The sequence below is a fragment of the Eufriesea mexicana genome, unplaced genomic scaffold (genome assembly GCF_001483705.2).
Source record: "Eufriesea mexicana isolate 0111107269 unplaced genomic scaffold, ASM148370v2 scaffold50, whole genome shotgun sequence".
In the NCBI taxonomy this organism is placed as follows: domain Eukaryota; kingdom Metazoa; phylum Arthropoda; class Insecta; order Hymenoptera; family Apidae; genus Eufriesea; species Eufriesea mexicana.
The window spans coordinates 1,300,037-1,312,606 of NW_016908250.1; the positions used below are offsets into that span (position 1 = coordinate 1,300,037).

The 12,570-nt window shown below is 39.2% G+C and overlaps 1 protein-coding gene across 2 annotated transcripts in view; it reads right to left on the reverse strand.

Moving 5' to 3' along the window:
• ckn (CRK like proto-oncogene, adaptor protein) overlaps positions 1-12,570 on the reverse strand; it is a 71,685-nt gene that overhangs the window by 34,370 nt on the left and 24,745 nt on the right. The window contains exon 1 of one of the 2 annotated variants that reach the window (XM_017910265.1): positions 2,301-2,711. The exons of the other annotated variant lie outside the window; for it this stretch is intronic. Within the exon in view, the coding sequence (XP_017765754.1) occupies positions 2,301-2,649 (349 nt within the window). The 5' untranslated portion in view covers positions 2,650-2,711. Of the gene's footprint in view, positions 1-2,300; positions 2,712-12,570 lie in introns of those variants that run through there. 2 annotated transcript variants of the gene reach the window in all.

Sequence of the window (12,570 nt, forward strand, 5' to 3'; positions counted from 1 at the left end):
GTTTCAAAGACGCGGAAAGTGGGATTTCGGAATAAAAGGGTAAAAGTGGCAAGTGAAATACGTAGAGAGGAGAGGAAAAAAGAGGTGCGCGCGTAAATGCGCGAGAACCGTTAGAAATAAAGGGAGAAATATTAAAGGAGACCGGGAGGAAAATAGGGAACAGGTGTAGCCCGTTACGCGCGAACGTCTTTGGTCTAAGAACTAAATTCGTTTCCCTGTTATATTCAGCCACTCGTTTTTGTCCGTATCGCGTCGTTATTTTTAGCGAGGCACGCTAGATAGGTAAGTAGAAACGAGACGGTAGGGCATGAAATAGCACGAAAAGGATAAAACCGTAGGAATTGCTGGCAAAGAAACGAAACAGGTTTCTGGAATTAATTACAACGGATTGTATTCCCGATGCAATTTATATGCCATTTGCATCTTCTGCGTCGATATACGCGTACCTACGCGTATACGTATAATTCTACTAATTCGACGTATATCCGACCGCTCATTTTCTCGCATCGAACGAATCGATCGTTTTTTCAATTCGTAAGGGAGGAGAAGAAGAGAGAGGATTCGATTCTAACGAATCTATCTCTCGCGGTGGCCGCTTTATTTAATTCCTCTCGATACGATACACGTCGCTCTCTTCTCTCGCGTAAGACTCCGTGATTCGCTCTTCGAGTTGCTCACCTTTTAAAGGTGGGCCTCGTTTGTTCATTCGTCGCAAAGATCAGGCGGATCGACGCTTCGATTTCATACTACGGTTATCACTGCTACGTGCTCCGCGCTCACGCCGCCTTATCTTACGTACCCTTACACGTTGTTCCGCTTTTCGCGTAAGAAATAAACCATCTTTGCGACGAAGCTTCGCCTAAGATATACTTGCATTCGTTATCGATGCAAACGTGATAACGATCGGAAAAAAAGCGCGCAACGGGAGAGGAAAAAATTTACGAGTTTGCGCGTTGTTCCTTGGAATTGTCAGTTTGGAACTCGATCGAAGAAATTCAAAGCGAATGGCGAAGTAAGAAACTCGAATCACAATCGCGTCGATGAATCCGAGTCTATCTGCTCGTGAATCGCGTTTGCGGCACGTATGTGGAAAAGATCGATCGAAACGGTGATCTCGAGAGACAAATACGGATACGAAGTACGGAAAAATACGTAATCTCGCGATACGTAATCGGTGAATTCTTTTTTATCGTAACACCGAGTATATAAGTACCTCTATAACCCAAGATTGCAAACCGGATAACCAAAGAAAACGCGTAAGATATATTTTCTCTCTCTCTCTCTCCCCCCCCCTCTCTTTCTGCCTCGGAAGCGAGTAAAAAGGTAAAGCAGAGATGGGAGAAAGCGGTAATAAAAACGATTTTCGGTGTATAAAGAATTTCGCGATCGGTTGAACCGCGTGGTCTCTGTTTAAAACGGTCGCGTATCGATAAACGTTTCGCGTGATTTATGCTATATTATGCTGAAACTATACCAACGCGATGGTTAGAAACGACGAAACTCGCGATCGTAGTTATAATTTCAAATTCTCTAATTACAATACAATCGAGTGGGGCAAATCGATTTCCACGCTTTCCATCGATGAAGCAACCTCTTTGTTCGCGCGATTACGCAAAGGACGAGCCATTCAAGTTTTCGAACGGAAAATATCGAACATATGGATCTCGAAGAAGCTTTCGAGTGGGCCATAAAAATTTCAGTGCGAAAGTTCGAGAGCGAAAGTACCAGCTATATATAATTAAATGCGCGACGCGCGTTTTCTTAGCCAACTATAGCGCGACCTCCGATTCGAAAGATAGAGCGCACTGCAGCGCCCGAGTTCTCTCGATAAATCCAACGAAACGGGAATAACGTTTTCTTCTCGAATTTCCACGCGACTCTCGAGGTATTACGTAAAACGACGAATCGAGGAAAGTAACCGTAACCCTTTTTATAAGAAGGCAAAGTAGGTAATTCGAGAGGCATATGGAGTAAAAGAAACGATACGTCGGGGGATAAGACGCGTATGCGCGTTACGTAAGAATCGAGAAAACCGTTGGAAATTTCTCGTTACGTCGGTGGCCGTTGATCGTTCGTCGTTGATAAATAGATATCGCTATTGTTTTTGCCCTCGCGTCGCGTATATATACCCATAATCCGTTTGGAGGTATCGGATGGAAAAAGTTGGTCGCATGCTCGACGATGCTTGATCGCATATATACGTATAACGTACGGAAGGATCGACTCGTGGTATAATTTATTCGATCTATTTTCAACCGCGACTAGTCGAGCAACGTTCGCAGAGCCGCTACTACACTTACGATGCATGAGATTCTTCCAACTGCCATAAATCGCCTGGATGCACTTATCAAGGGGAGTGGAGGAAAATACGGCGACACTGGTTTTACGCGCACTTAGGTTGCCCTCGGAGCAGCTTCTGAACAAATTGCCGTTGCTTATCGCGCGAATCACCGGGCTACGTTCCCGCGGATCAGTTTTCCTTTTCGACATTTCGAGGACGACACCGGTGGTCGGGATCCAGGATTCCACCGCTGGATCGCGAAAGCTTCTATAGGTGGAGGATAACTTTTTCGAGGACTTTTGCAGAAAGCGTTTGCCAGGTGGTAAGGGCGGGGGACCCAGGCAGCTCGTGACAGCAGTGATCGCCATTTATGGTGGAACCGACTTTGTTTCGATAGGACTCGTCGTCGGTAGGTATCTCTCTCTCCTTTGTAAACCGTTGCGAGCTTTTCTAACCGACGTGCATCGCGATTAACCACAATCGTACCACGATTCCGATATAATAATAGTAATGCTAATAATAATAACAATAATAATAATAATAATAATAACAACAACAACAACAACAACAATAATAATAATAACGAGAAGAAAAAGAAGAAGAATATATCGGGATTATCGGTGATTAAAAAGAAATTCCGAGAGAAACACTCGCGTGAAAATATCGCTAAAACCGTATTTTCGGCGAGATTTTCGGTAACCTGGCGAACATAGCGATTTCGGAACGCCTTTGCACACCGGTTGACGACGGCAACGACGACGACGATGACGACGACGACGACGACGACGACGACGACGACAACGATGACGACAACAACGACGCGATAGTCGCGCGCCGAGAGAAAAACGACGTTTCGATGGTCGGATTTTGTTCGCGAAAACTTTGCCCACTCGATTCAACGAATGCCGTTGTACGATTCGCGTTACGCGGGATGCACATATTTCTCCCGAGTAAGTCGGACCCCGTTCACTTTCTCGTTCGAAAATACATGGAAATCGGAAATGCGGGCGTTTAAGGCGCGCCCGCTAATTTCGAGGAAATTTCGAGGAAATTTCGAGGAAATTTCGAGGAAATTTCGAGGAAACTTCGAGGAAATTTCGAGGAAACTTGGAGGAATTTTCGAGAGATGATTTTCGAGAGATAACGAAAATTCGAAAGGTGAAATACCGAGGCGAAGGAAACGGCGGAGATAACCGGATAAGACTGTCAGAAACGTTCGGTGCCGAGTAGAGGTTTCAGTTGGCGACACCGACTCTCGAGTCGTTGGTGTGGCGAATGCAAAGAGGCGAGGTCGAAGGTGGGTGGACAAGTTTCCGGAGAACGGCGTAGGCCGCCCCCGGTAATACTTGCACGCGTAGGTTTCCAAAAACGCGACACGTGAAACAACTTTCCACGTGGAAATACTTCTTCCGCTTAAAAGCCGATTCGAACGCGAACGAATACCAAACCAGATTTAGAATCGAAATATTTATAGAGGAAAAATGAACAGAGGGGACGACCGAGAAGGGTTGCTCTATCGAACGCGTTACAATAGCGCCTCGCGTGTTATACCGCGATGCGTGAAATAGGTCAGCGAAAAAGGGGGGAGAGAAACAACGCGTTATAATGCCGAGCCGAAGAATACGAGAGAGAAATACGCGTAAAATTAGCAGAGTTCGTTCGTGGAATCGCGAATCAGCCATTTTTTCCATTTACGACTCACGCGAACCTACGAATGCCAATTGAACCATGCTCGCGTATGCGTTCGTGTCACGCTGCAAATAAATCCGTCGCCGTTTCTACCAACTGTTACTTTTCCGATACGCAAAATATGTTACTCGTCTAGTAGCGTTCCATACGAAGACATTTCGTTAACCTTAAAACTATCCATCACCGAGATTCACCGATTATCGCTCGCTGAAATATTTCTCCGAAAAAGATATACAAGGTGTGCCGTGCAACTGGTGGTACAAGCGGAACGAAGCTTGTACGATTAATAGCGATTCTACGCGAAAAACTGAAAAATTAGAAGAATATAGAATACAATTTTTTCCTTCCAAGCTTCGTTATCGAGAAAATCGCCTTTCAATATCCATCGAGTATCCCGATATTCCGATGGTCCGTCCATTTAAGCGAAAGTTAAGTGCACGGGCATTCGGTGAATACTCAAAGTCGATATTTTCGATAAAAAAGCTTCCAATGAACAAATTTTATTCTATATTTTTTACTCGGTTTTTCGCGTAGAATCGCTACCTTTCCGCTTGTACCACCAGTTACTCGAACCCCTGTATATTTATTTGCACTCGATATCCTCTCATCGTGGATCGGTAGGTTTCGCGTTACCCGAGTATACGAATTATGGAACACGCGAACGATTGCAGTTAGACTGGCGAAAGATATAGGGCAAAGTAGGAGAGGAAAGCGAGGATGAAAATCGTACGTACCGTGCAGAGACGGCGAGAGGTGAACGAAAGGAACGCGGGACCGATTGCTCGCGCGTTATGGCCTAATAACGGAAGCATCTTAGTCTTAATCGTCTCATAGAGACGAGATACGCTAGAGATAGAATTTTCTTTATTAATCAAAAACGTCGCATCTTTTCGTCGTATCTACGCGATACGCGCGAGTTTGCTATGAGCGATTCGCGGATCGCAAAAACGTCTCTAACGTACGAAACGCGTAATACGCATAACTAACATAACGCGCGTACATAACTAACGTAACGAAGAATTTTTCCCTCGTCCAACGAGTAGAATTTTTCTTCCTTTTTGCCGCGAGTTACGATTATCGAACGACCATCTGGTTTGCCAGGCAAACGTTATCAACGAATGCTGTCGAAGAAGCTTTCTTAATACTCCACCTTACTCGCAATTCCAAAGACATACGCAAATACGTTGTTAAATGACAAATAGAAAATAATTCTTTTTCGTATAAATGTAAAAGAAGACGCTGTATATACGCGATTACTCGCATAACCAATAACGAATAACGAATAACGAATAACGAATAACGAATAAAAATGCAACATTCGTTATCATCTTCGTAATCGATGTAAAGATTACGAAGATGAACGATTACCCGTTTCTTCGGAAATCTTTATCGATTTACCATTTTTCATTTGCCAAGTTTTATCTTAATTACGTTTAAATCTTAGAGAAGAGCAGGGAAAATTTTGAAAAGCTTCGACGATGGTTTGGCTACGAAAAATGTACGTGTAAAATAAAATGTAAAAACATTCGAGATTCGGAAGATTAAGAGAAAATTAAAAGGATAAATATCGGTAGGTTAAATAGTATTTCGATGAAATAATCTCTCGTCGATATCGACGGAATGCGAATCTTGGTTTAATCGCGATATAGAGTAGAAAATAAATCGCTCGCAGTTTTAATCTCTCGTGTTAGCGACATCGAAGGATCGAACGAGTAGATAACGTATTTACTTCAAATTCCTTTGAAAATTCTTCCTTAAAGATTAACAATTACAAAATGCGAGCCGATTTTTATAACGTTATTTACATACGTTGAAAGATAACGCATCGAAATATCCACAAGTATAAGCTACTTACGATGGTAGCCGAACGAACTTTTATCTCTACAATTAATCGTAAATTAGCGTCATTCCCGTTAATCGTTTTAACACCTTAATCGAGAATGCGTGTAACACATATAACGAACCGATATATTACATTTCGATATTTAAACCGATTCCCGAGATAAAAATTTTGTTAGAAATAATACGAGTAATATCGATAACGCTAAACTAGCGTTTCATTCTCTCAATCGGCGAAATGGAAAGCAGAGAGGACAAATTCGATTTCGCGTCGATTGATGTCGATGCGAAAAATCGCAGTAAATGAACGAAAAAAAAAAAATCGATTTATTTTTTTGTTACATTTCAAAGCGCGTACTTTCCAAAAAGGATTTGCTCGAATTCGTAAAATTGGCAAAGTTATAGATGTTTAAAGCGCGACGTACAGGCATCGTACAACGGGTGACAAAAACTTGAAACGCGTTTTTCTCGAAACCATATCCTTTGAACCGACTGACGGGATATCTCGCGATTAAGTTGACCGATTCGCTTGAAATTTCCACGAAATCTTTCACGCATGCACCTCAAGTTTTTTTCCTACATTTTGTTTACCACTCAAAGGACGAAAGGCACCAGGCAAATCGATATTTAAACTTCAAAATACTTTCATTTTCTTCATTTTCTTCATTTTCGTAATTTTCGTAATTATTGAAATTTCGCTGTTTTGGCGGTGCGCATGCTATAGCGGTATTTGTACTAATTACGATGCTTTTTAGTTTTTCCGATTGAAATAATCAGATGATCCGAAATCGCGTCAGCCATTCGAGCCCGTTTTTAAAAACACGATTTACATAAGGCTACATTTTCACAATTTTCGGTAATTTCGTTGAAAAAAGATGAGCGGGAAAACTGCATAGCAAAAACGTATCGTGGTTATCTTAGAAATAAATCGTAAAAAAGTCGGTTTTTGTTGGCCGGATTACAGTAGTAATACCCCTTTAAATATCGTATTCGGGACGTAAGATTGCGTTTAAAAAGATCCGATAGCAAAAATCGAACTCGAACAACTGGTAAACTATGTTTAGAAATAAATCTGGTAATTATTAAAAGGGTTGTAGGAATCTGCTTGCGATCCATTGCAAGATATCCTAAAATCCGAGCGATCGAAAGAAAAAGAAAAGAAGGAAAAGAGACTAACGGGAAAATTCAACTCGGACGCTATACTAGTCTGAAAGCAGAGCAAATTCGTTGCGGAGGAGAATACGAATCGATAGGAATTAATCAGTGGCACTGCCGAATCATCGTGTCTCGAGGCTTTTACGAGGGAAATGGAACGATGTGCAGTGAGATTACTTACAACGCGTATAGCGCGATATCGAACTGTAACGTCGATAATGGTAATTTCGAAAATGGACTATATCGTAGCGGTAGGCAGAAACGAAATGGCAGATACGTATATGCCACGAATCCTCTTCTAATCAAATTTTCCGATCTACCGATTTTACGATCCGCGCTATTTTAATAATCGAAATATTTTAAGCTCGATTCGCGTCGATACGTCTTTACGATATTCGATTTTGAAACGTTGCTTATGAGAAAACGCGAAACGACAAATTTTTTCCATCGAAATCCGACTACGCGACGATTACAACGTTTAAATACTACGCACTCGTCGAGTAGAATTTCCTCCAATTGTCCGAAAATAATTTTCAAAAATATTCGTATAATTGTCATTGCGAAAGTTATAAATGCATTTAGGTTAAATCAATTTTGCGTAGTCCGTTATGCATTATACGAAAATAATTGTTTCGCCATGTTTCTAGAAAAATCGAAGACAAAGTAATTCGGCCATTCGATTTAATCGGAATAAATCGTTAATACGAGAGTAATCTTTAACGCAGAAATGTAAATGCGAACAAAAATGTTCGTTGATGTCGAATTACGAATAGAGAATTTTCTAGAAAGGAATGAAGAAGAAATTCCATTCCATTGACATTTATTTCGAAATTTCGAAATTTCGAAATTTCGAAAATTCGAAAATTTTCAAACGCATTTGGAATATACGTATATACGGATAAGGACATCGCGCAAGCGTATGTTGATCCAGATTTTATACCCCGCTTCGATCCGATTCCACGGTATAAATCGAAATGGGAAGAGAAAGTTTCATTGAGAGATAAGCACGCTAAATCGCTCGAGTTCATCGAGAGTAGGAGAGTATACTGCAAGGAGCAGAAAGAAAGTTTAGTCGGAAAACGCGTCGATGTATAATAAATATACATAGGCGAAGGTATAATTGGTGCAACGACGCGTTAAAGGCGTGTTTCCGAACGTTTCGTATCGTATAACGCGTCTCGAGCGAATAACTATGTCTCTGTCCAACAGAGAAACGACACGTGAGTGTTTCGTCGCATATTTCTTTCGATTATTTCCAAGTTACCGCTGCTACACCTTTTGCTTCGTTAATTTTACTACTTGGTTAGTTCGACTAGTTCAACCAACACGTGCGCACGCGTTCTTTCAAACAAATTAATTTCCTAGTTTTACATTTACGTTACGTCGTACATTTCTTTCTCGCTGTCTTGATAGTTCTAATAAATGTTCTAGTAATAACGAAACAAATAATTATACAACGGCGATCGTTAAATAAATCCAGATGAAATATTATCATAAACGAATTATTAAATATTAAAACAAACGAAAAACGAATTTAAAAAGAATAATACGCGTTAGAGCAGGAAAATAATTCTTTTTTTCCACTTTTGTAATAACTCGCGTAATAAAAATCGTTCGATTCTCCTTTCTTTTCGATCGTTTTCGATCGTTTTCGATCGTTTTCGAATTCGAATGCCAGAAATAAAAAAGAACGTGTACGTATTAACGTAGGTATTAAGGAACCATCGATTCAAATAGAAAGCATAGCGTATGTTTATCGAAAAATTTGCCACGAACAAATACTATTACGACTTTTACAGACCAATAGCAGCATCCGAGCGCTACTTCTATTAAAACCGTACATCGTAAAAATGGAAAATAAAAATCTTATTGCTATCGCCGCGATATACCGTCCGTTTAATTACCCTATAAACACTACGTAAAGATTGATTTCTTTTCTTCCTCTTTTCGATACGTAATCTAACTAGTTCTCCATAGTGGAACATTTAAAATGGGTAAAAATTGCGTTAAGAATCGAAACTAAAAACGACGGAAAACTTTTCATCTCTCCATAAACGGGTTCTAAAAAGGTTTCTTTCCGGTGGAATCCAAGTTTGACGTAATACGAACTGAAAGACTGGAAATATACGTATATCTTAAATATATCTAAAATATACACGTAACTTTACGGGATAAAATATCCAGCTGATCTTTTTCGCTTTGCAGCGTAGCAAAGATGAAAATTAGCTTCAATTTGGTTGTTTCGCAGTACGATCGCTAGATTAGTTAGAGCCGCTAGATTTCCCCCTACCTGTAATTCCAAATTGCAACAGAATTATTTTCTTATACGGCATTTGAAAAAATATAACGATAATACCGAGTTTCCATGAAACTAATTAGTTTTATATAAATACATTTTTATCGTAATTTTTATTTGTAATATGAATTTTACCCGAAAGCAGTCCCCTTTTGCGACGTTTCAGAGTAGTTTTTAGCATTTAAATTTTACAAAACGAAAAATAAGAAGAAACGAGATCGCGTAAATAGAGAATTCGTAGAATATGCGCAAAACCTACGTAGATGCAACGAATAACGAGGCAATCTACTACGAGACTATCGATTGCGAAAAATAAAGAGTAGATTCGAGAAAGTAACGGTATAAATTCCATCGATAAGAAAATTAGATAACACGCGAAAGAATCCCTGAAAGAAAGAGAAATCATAGAAATCGACGATTAGCAACGACAAAAGGTTATCAACGTCTGTAGATAATAACTGGAATCGTTAACCAGAAACTTCCAAGTCCACGACTTTAAAACTAATTTGGCAGATAAGTGCGAAAGATGCAAGATCGAAAATGTTGAAAAGCGAAAAGGTAGGCAACTAGAGGTCGTTCGACTCGATACGATTCCGTTTAACGCTAACCCCTATCCCCTATACCCTGTTATTTCCGAAAAACTGCTGGTCATACCGGATTAATAACCTTCCTTCTTTCCAATTTATTCAAAGTCCTCGAAAGTTTCGCGTTACGCGATATACGTAAAACGATCGCGAAAAGTTTGAAAAGAAACCGAGAAAGCCTGTCAAACGACAATCGAGATAACGGTAACGTTTAAACAAAAACTCAAGGTCTCTTTAACAAACCGAGCAGATGGATACTTTCCAAGAAAATGTCTATAGCCGTGATATCTTCGTCTTGTGATTTATCGTCGCAAACTCAACATCCTATGTTACAACAAACAGCTAACTATCGTAAAATTCTTTCCATCCTTTGTACTCTCTTTACCAAATGACATTATTTTGCTATTTTTTTTTCTTTTTCCAATAAATTATCGCTAACCACGCGAACACGTTAGCACTCGGTTACGAGGCATAACTGTCAAGTCAAATATTATGAAAATCGAGTATGTTCGAATAATTTGTCTTATTATTACACGAGTGATAAATGTCCATGGTACGTTACGAACAAGGATATCCGCGAGGACATCAAAATAGCCCCGATTCGAAAATGAATACCTATACCGATACGATAACGTTAACTTGCTTCGAACCAATCGCGAAACCATTGAAAAGCAACGTGTTGTACGTGCAACTTGAACAGCTTTGACTTATTTGCAAAGGAACGCGAATTCTCTTTTCGGATCGGTGAAACGAATCGCTGACTTGTAACTAAATAATTATACGTATTTATTCGTATTGTCAACTTGGAAAGAAGAAAATTAAAACTAAAAAGTAATTGCGATCGATCGACACGATCTCCGACACGATCTCCGACACGATCCGTATTCCTCGAGATTACGGAATTTTAGTGAATTTTATACCGTACGTTTGTCATGCCGGATAAAAAGTTAAAATTTGAAATAAATAAGCATGGTCGTGCTAAAAATCGTGGCAATGGCAATGCTAGTCCGATATACGAAGAAACACTTGGTATTCGTATAAATATCCTAGCTTGTACACGGAGTCATCCGAGAGTTCAACATGGCGGGGCAAATAATTGCCGCAGAGTATGAGGGGGGAGGGGGAGATTGAAGAGCGTGTATTCTGTTAAGGAAAGGTCTGGACCCCACCACCATTTTTCTCCACCACCTTAGAGGCGAGAGCCTCTCGCGGCGATATTACTACACACAACCTACAACGAAAGCGTATAAAGAAACGATAGAACTCATTAGTGGCTTTCCTTCAGAATCCGGCGATTCAGCATCGTCAGTCGTAAGTACAAAAGAGTGCTAAATTGATATCGAAATAAAGAATATCCGTTACGGTCGCGATAAAAATGAATGCAAATGGTAGATATAAAATGCTGGGGAGCAACGACATTAATAAAGGAAAAATACGATACGATTACTCCGCAATAGCTTGATTTTATCGAAAGCTATAATACGCTTGCTTTATGGCTAACTGTAAGCTTGAAAATAATTCTTTTCTTTTTCTTCCATTTTTTTCCTTTTCTTCTTTCTTTTCCCGATTTTTTTTTCAACATTGTTAGAAAAATATACCAATAAAAATGAACGAAAATACAAATATTTCGAGCAGCTGATCGCGTTTATGGACACGGAACAAACGTTGACGTTCCGCTAAATTTATTCGACAAACGGAATATTATGTCAATCGTTCGTATCGATCAAAAACACGAACGTAATTTATTCCTCGTGTGTATTACGTTGCAAATTATCTTCATATTTCTCGTCCCTCTTTTTCCGGCGATACGAGTTTACGCGATATTTCTGCCTTGATTTTAACCGTGGTAGAATAGAGTTAAATCTAGCAGAAATCTGGAACGCGTCAATTTCCTTTTGTATTACAACAATTTTTTATTACAATTGCGAAATATACTATGAGAAAACGTTATATCTCTACTATGAGTTAAAATATATATATCTAAATTGACGTTAAACGAAAACGGCTAAATAATTCTAAATAGACGGACAAGGATAATAACTAAGGTAAATAATTTATTGAAATGATAATTTTGTAAAACGATCGAAAGAATTACAGCTGAGCCGAGCTATTTGCTACGTGTATGCTACTACGCGTCGCGGAATATAACTATGTATAATATCCGTTGAAAGTAGGTAAGAAATGCTGGTAAAACCATGGATAGGTGAAAAAGGAAGAAAAAGGGAAAGAAACGCAGTCGTAAAAACGAATTACGTATTAATTCAAAATCCTCGGGAAAACGATGAAAAATTTCACCATCATAATCGTGCGGTATAATTACTGTTAGAAGGAGTATTTCTTTCTATTTTTCTATAAAAGTAAATAGAAAAATGGCAAAACGCATACTCGGATGTAACATATACGTTGAAACTAATCTAAAATTTAGCTAATACAAGTACGAGTAAGAAACAAGCACTTAAACGATCATTTATTTCGATTATGCAAAGATTCGAAAAATTTAGCAACTTTCCTTTCTTAAATATCGCAGAAAATTTTGAATACGACATTCGCTTATCTTCTTACCAAAAGAAGAGATAGAAAAGGATCGATAAGAATTTTTAAACAGATCGAATAATACCGTCGATACGAGCAATTATAATTATAATAAAGCTAAATTATAAGACTGAACGAGAGGAAAAAAAAACAAAAAAAAGAACAAAAAAAAAACAAAAAAAAAAAAAACAAAA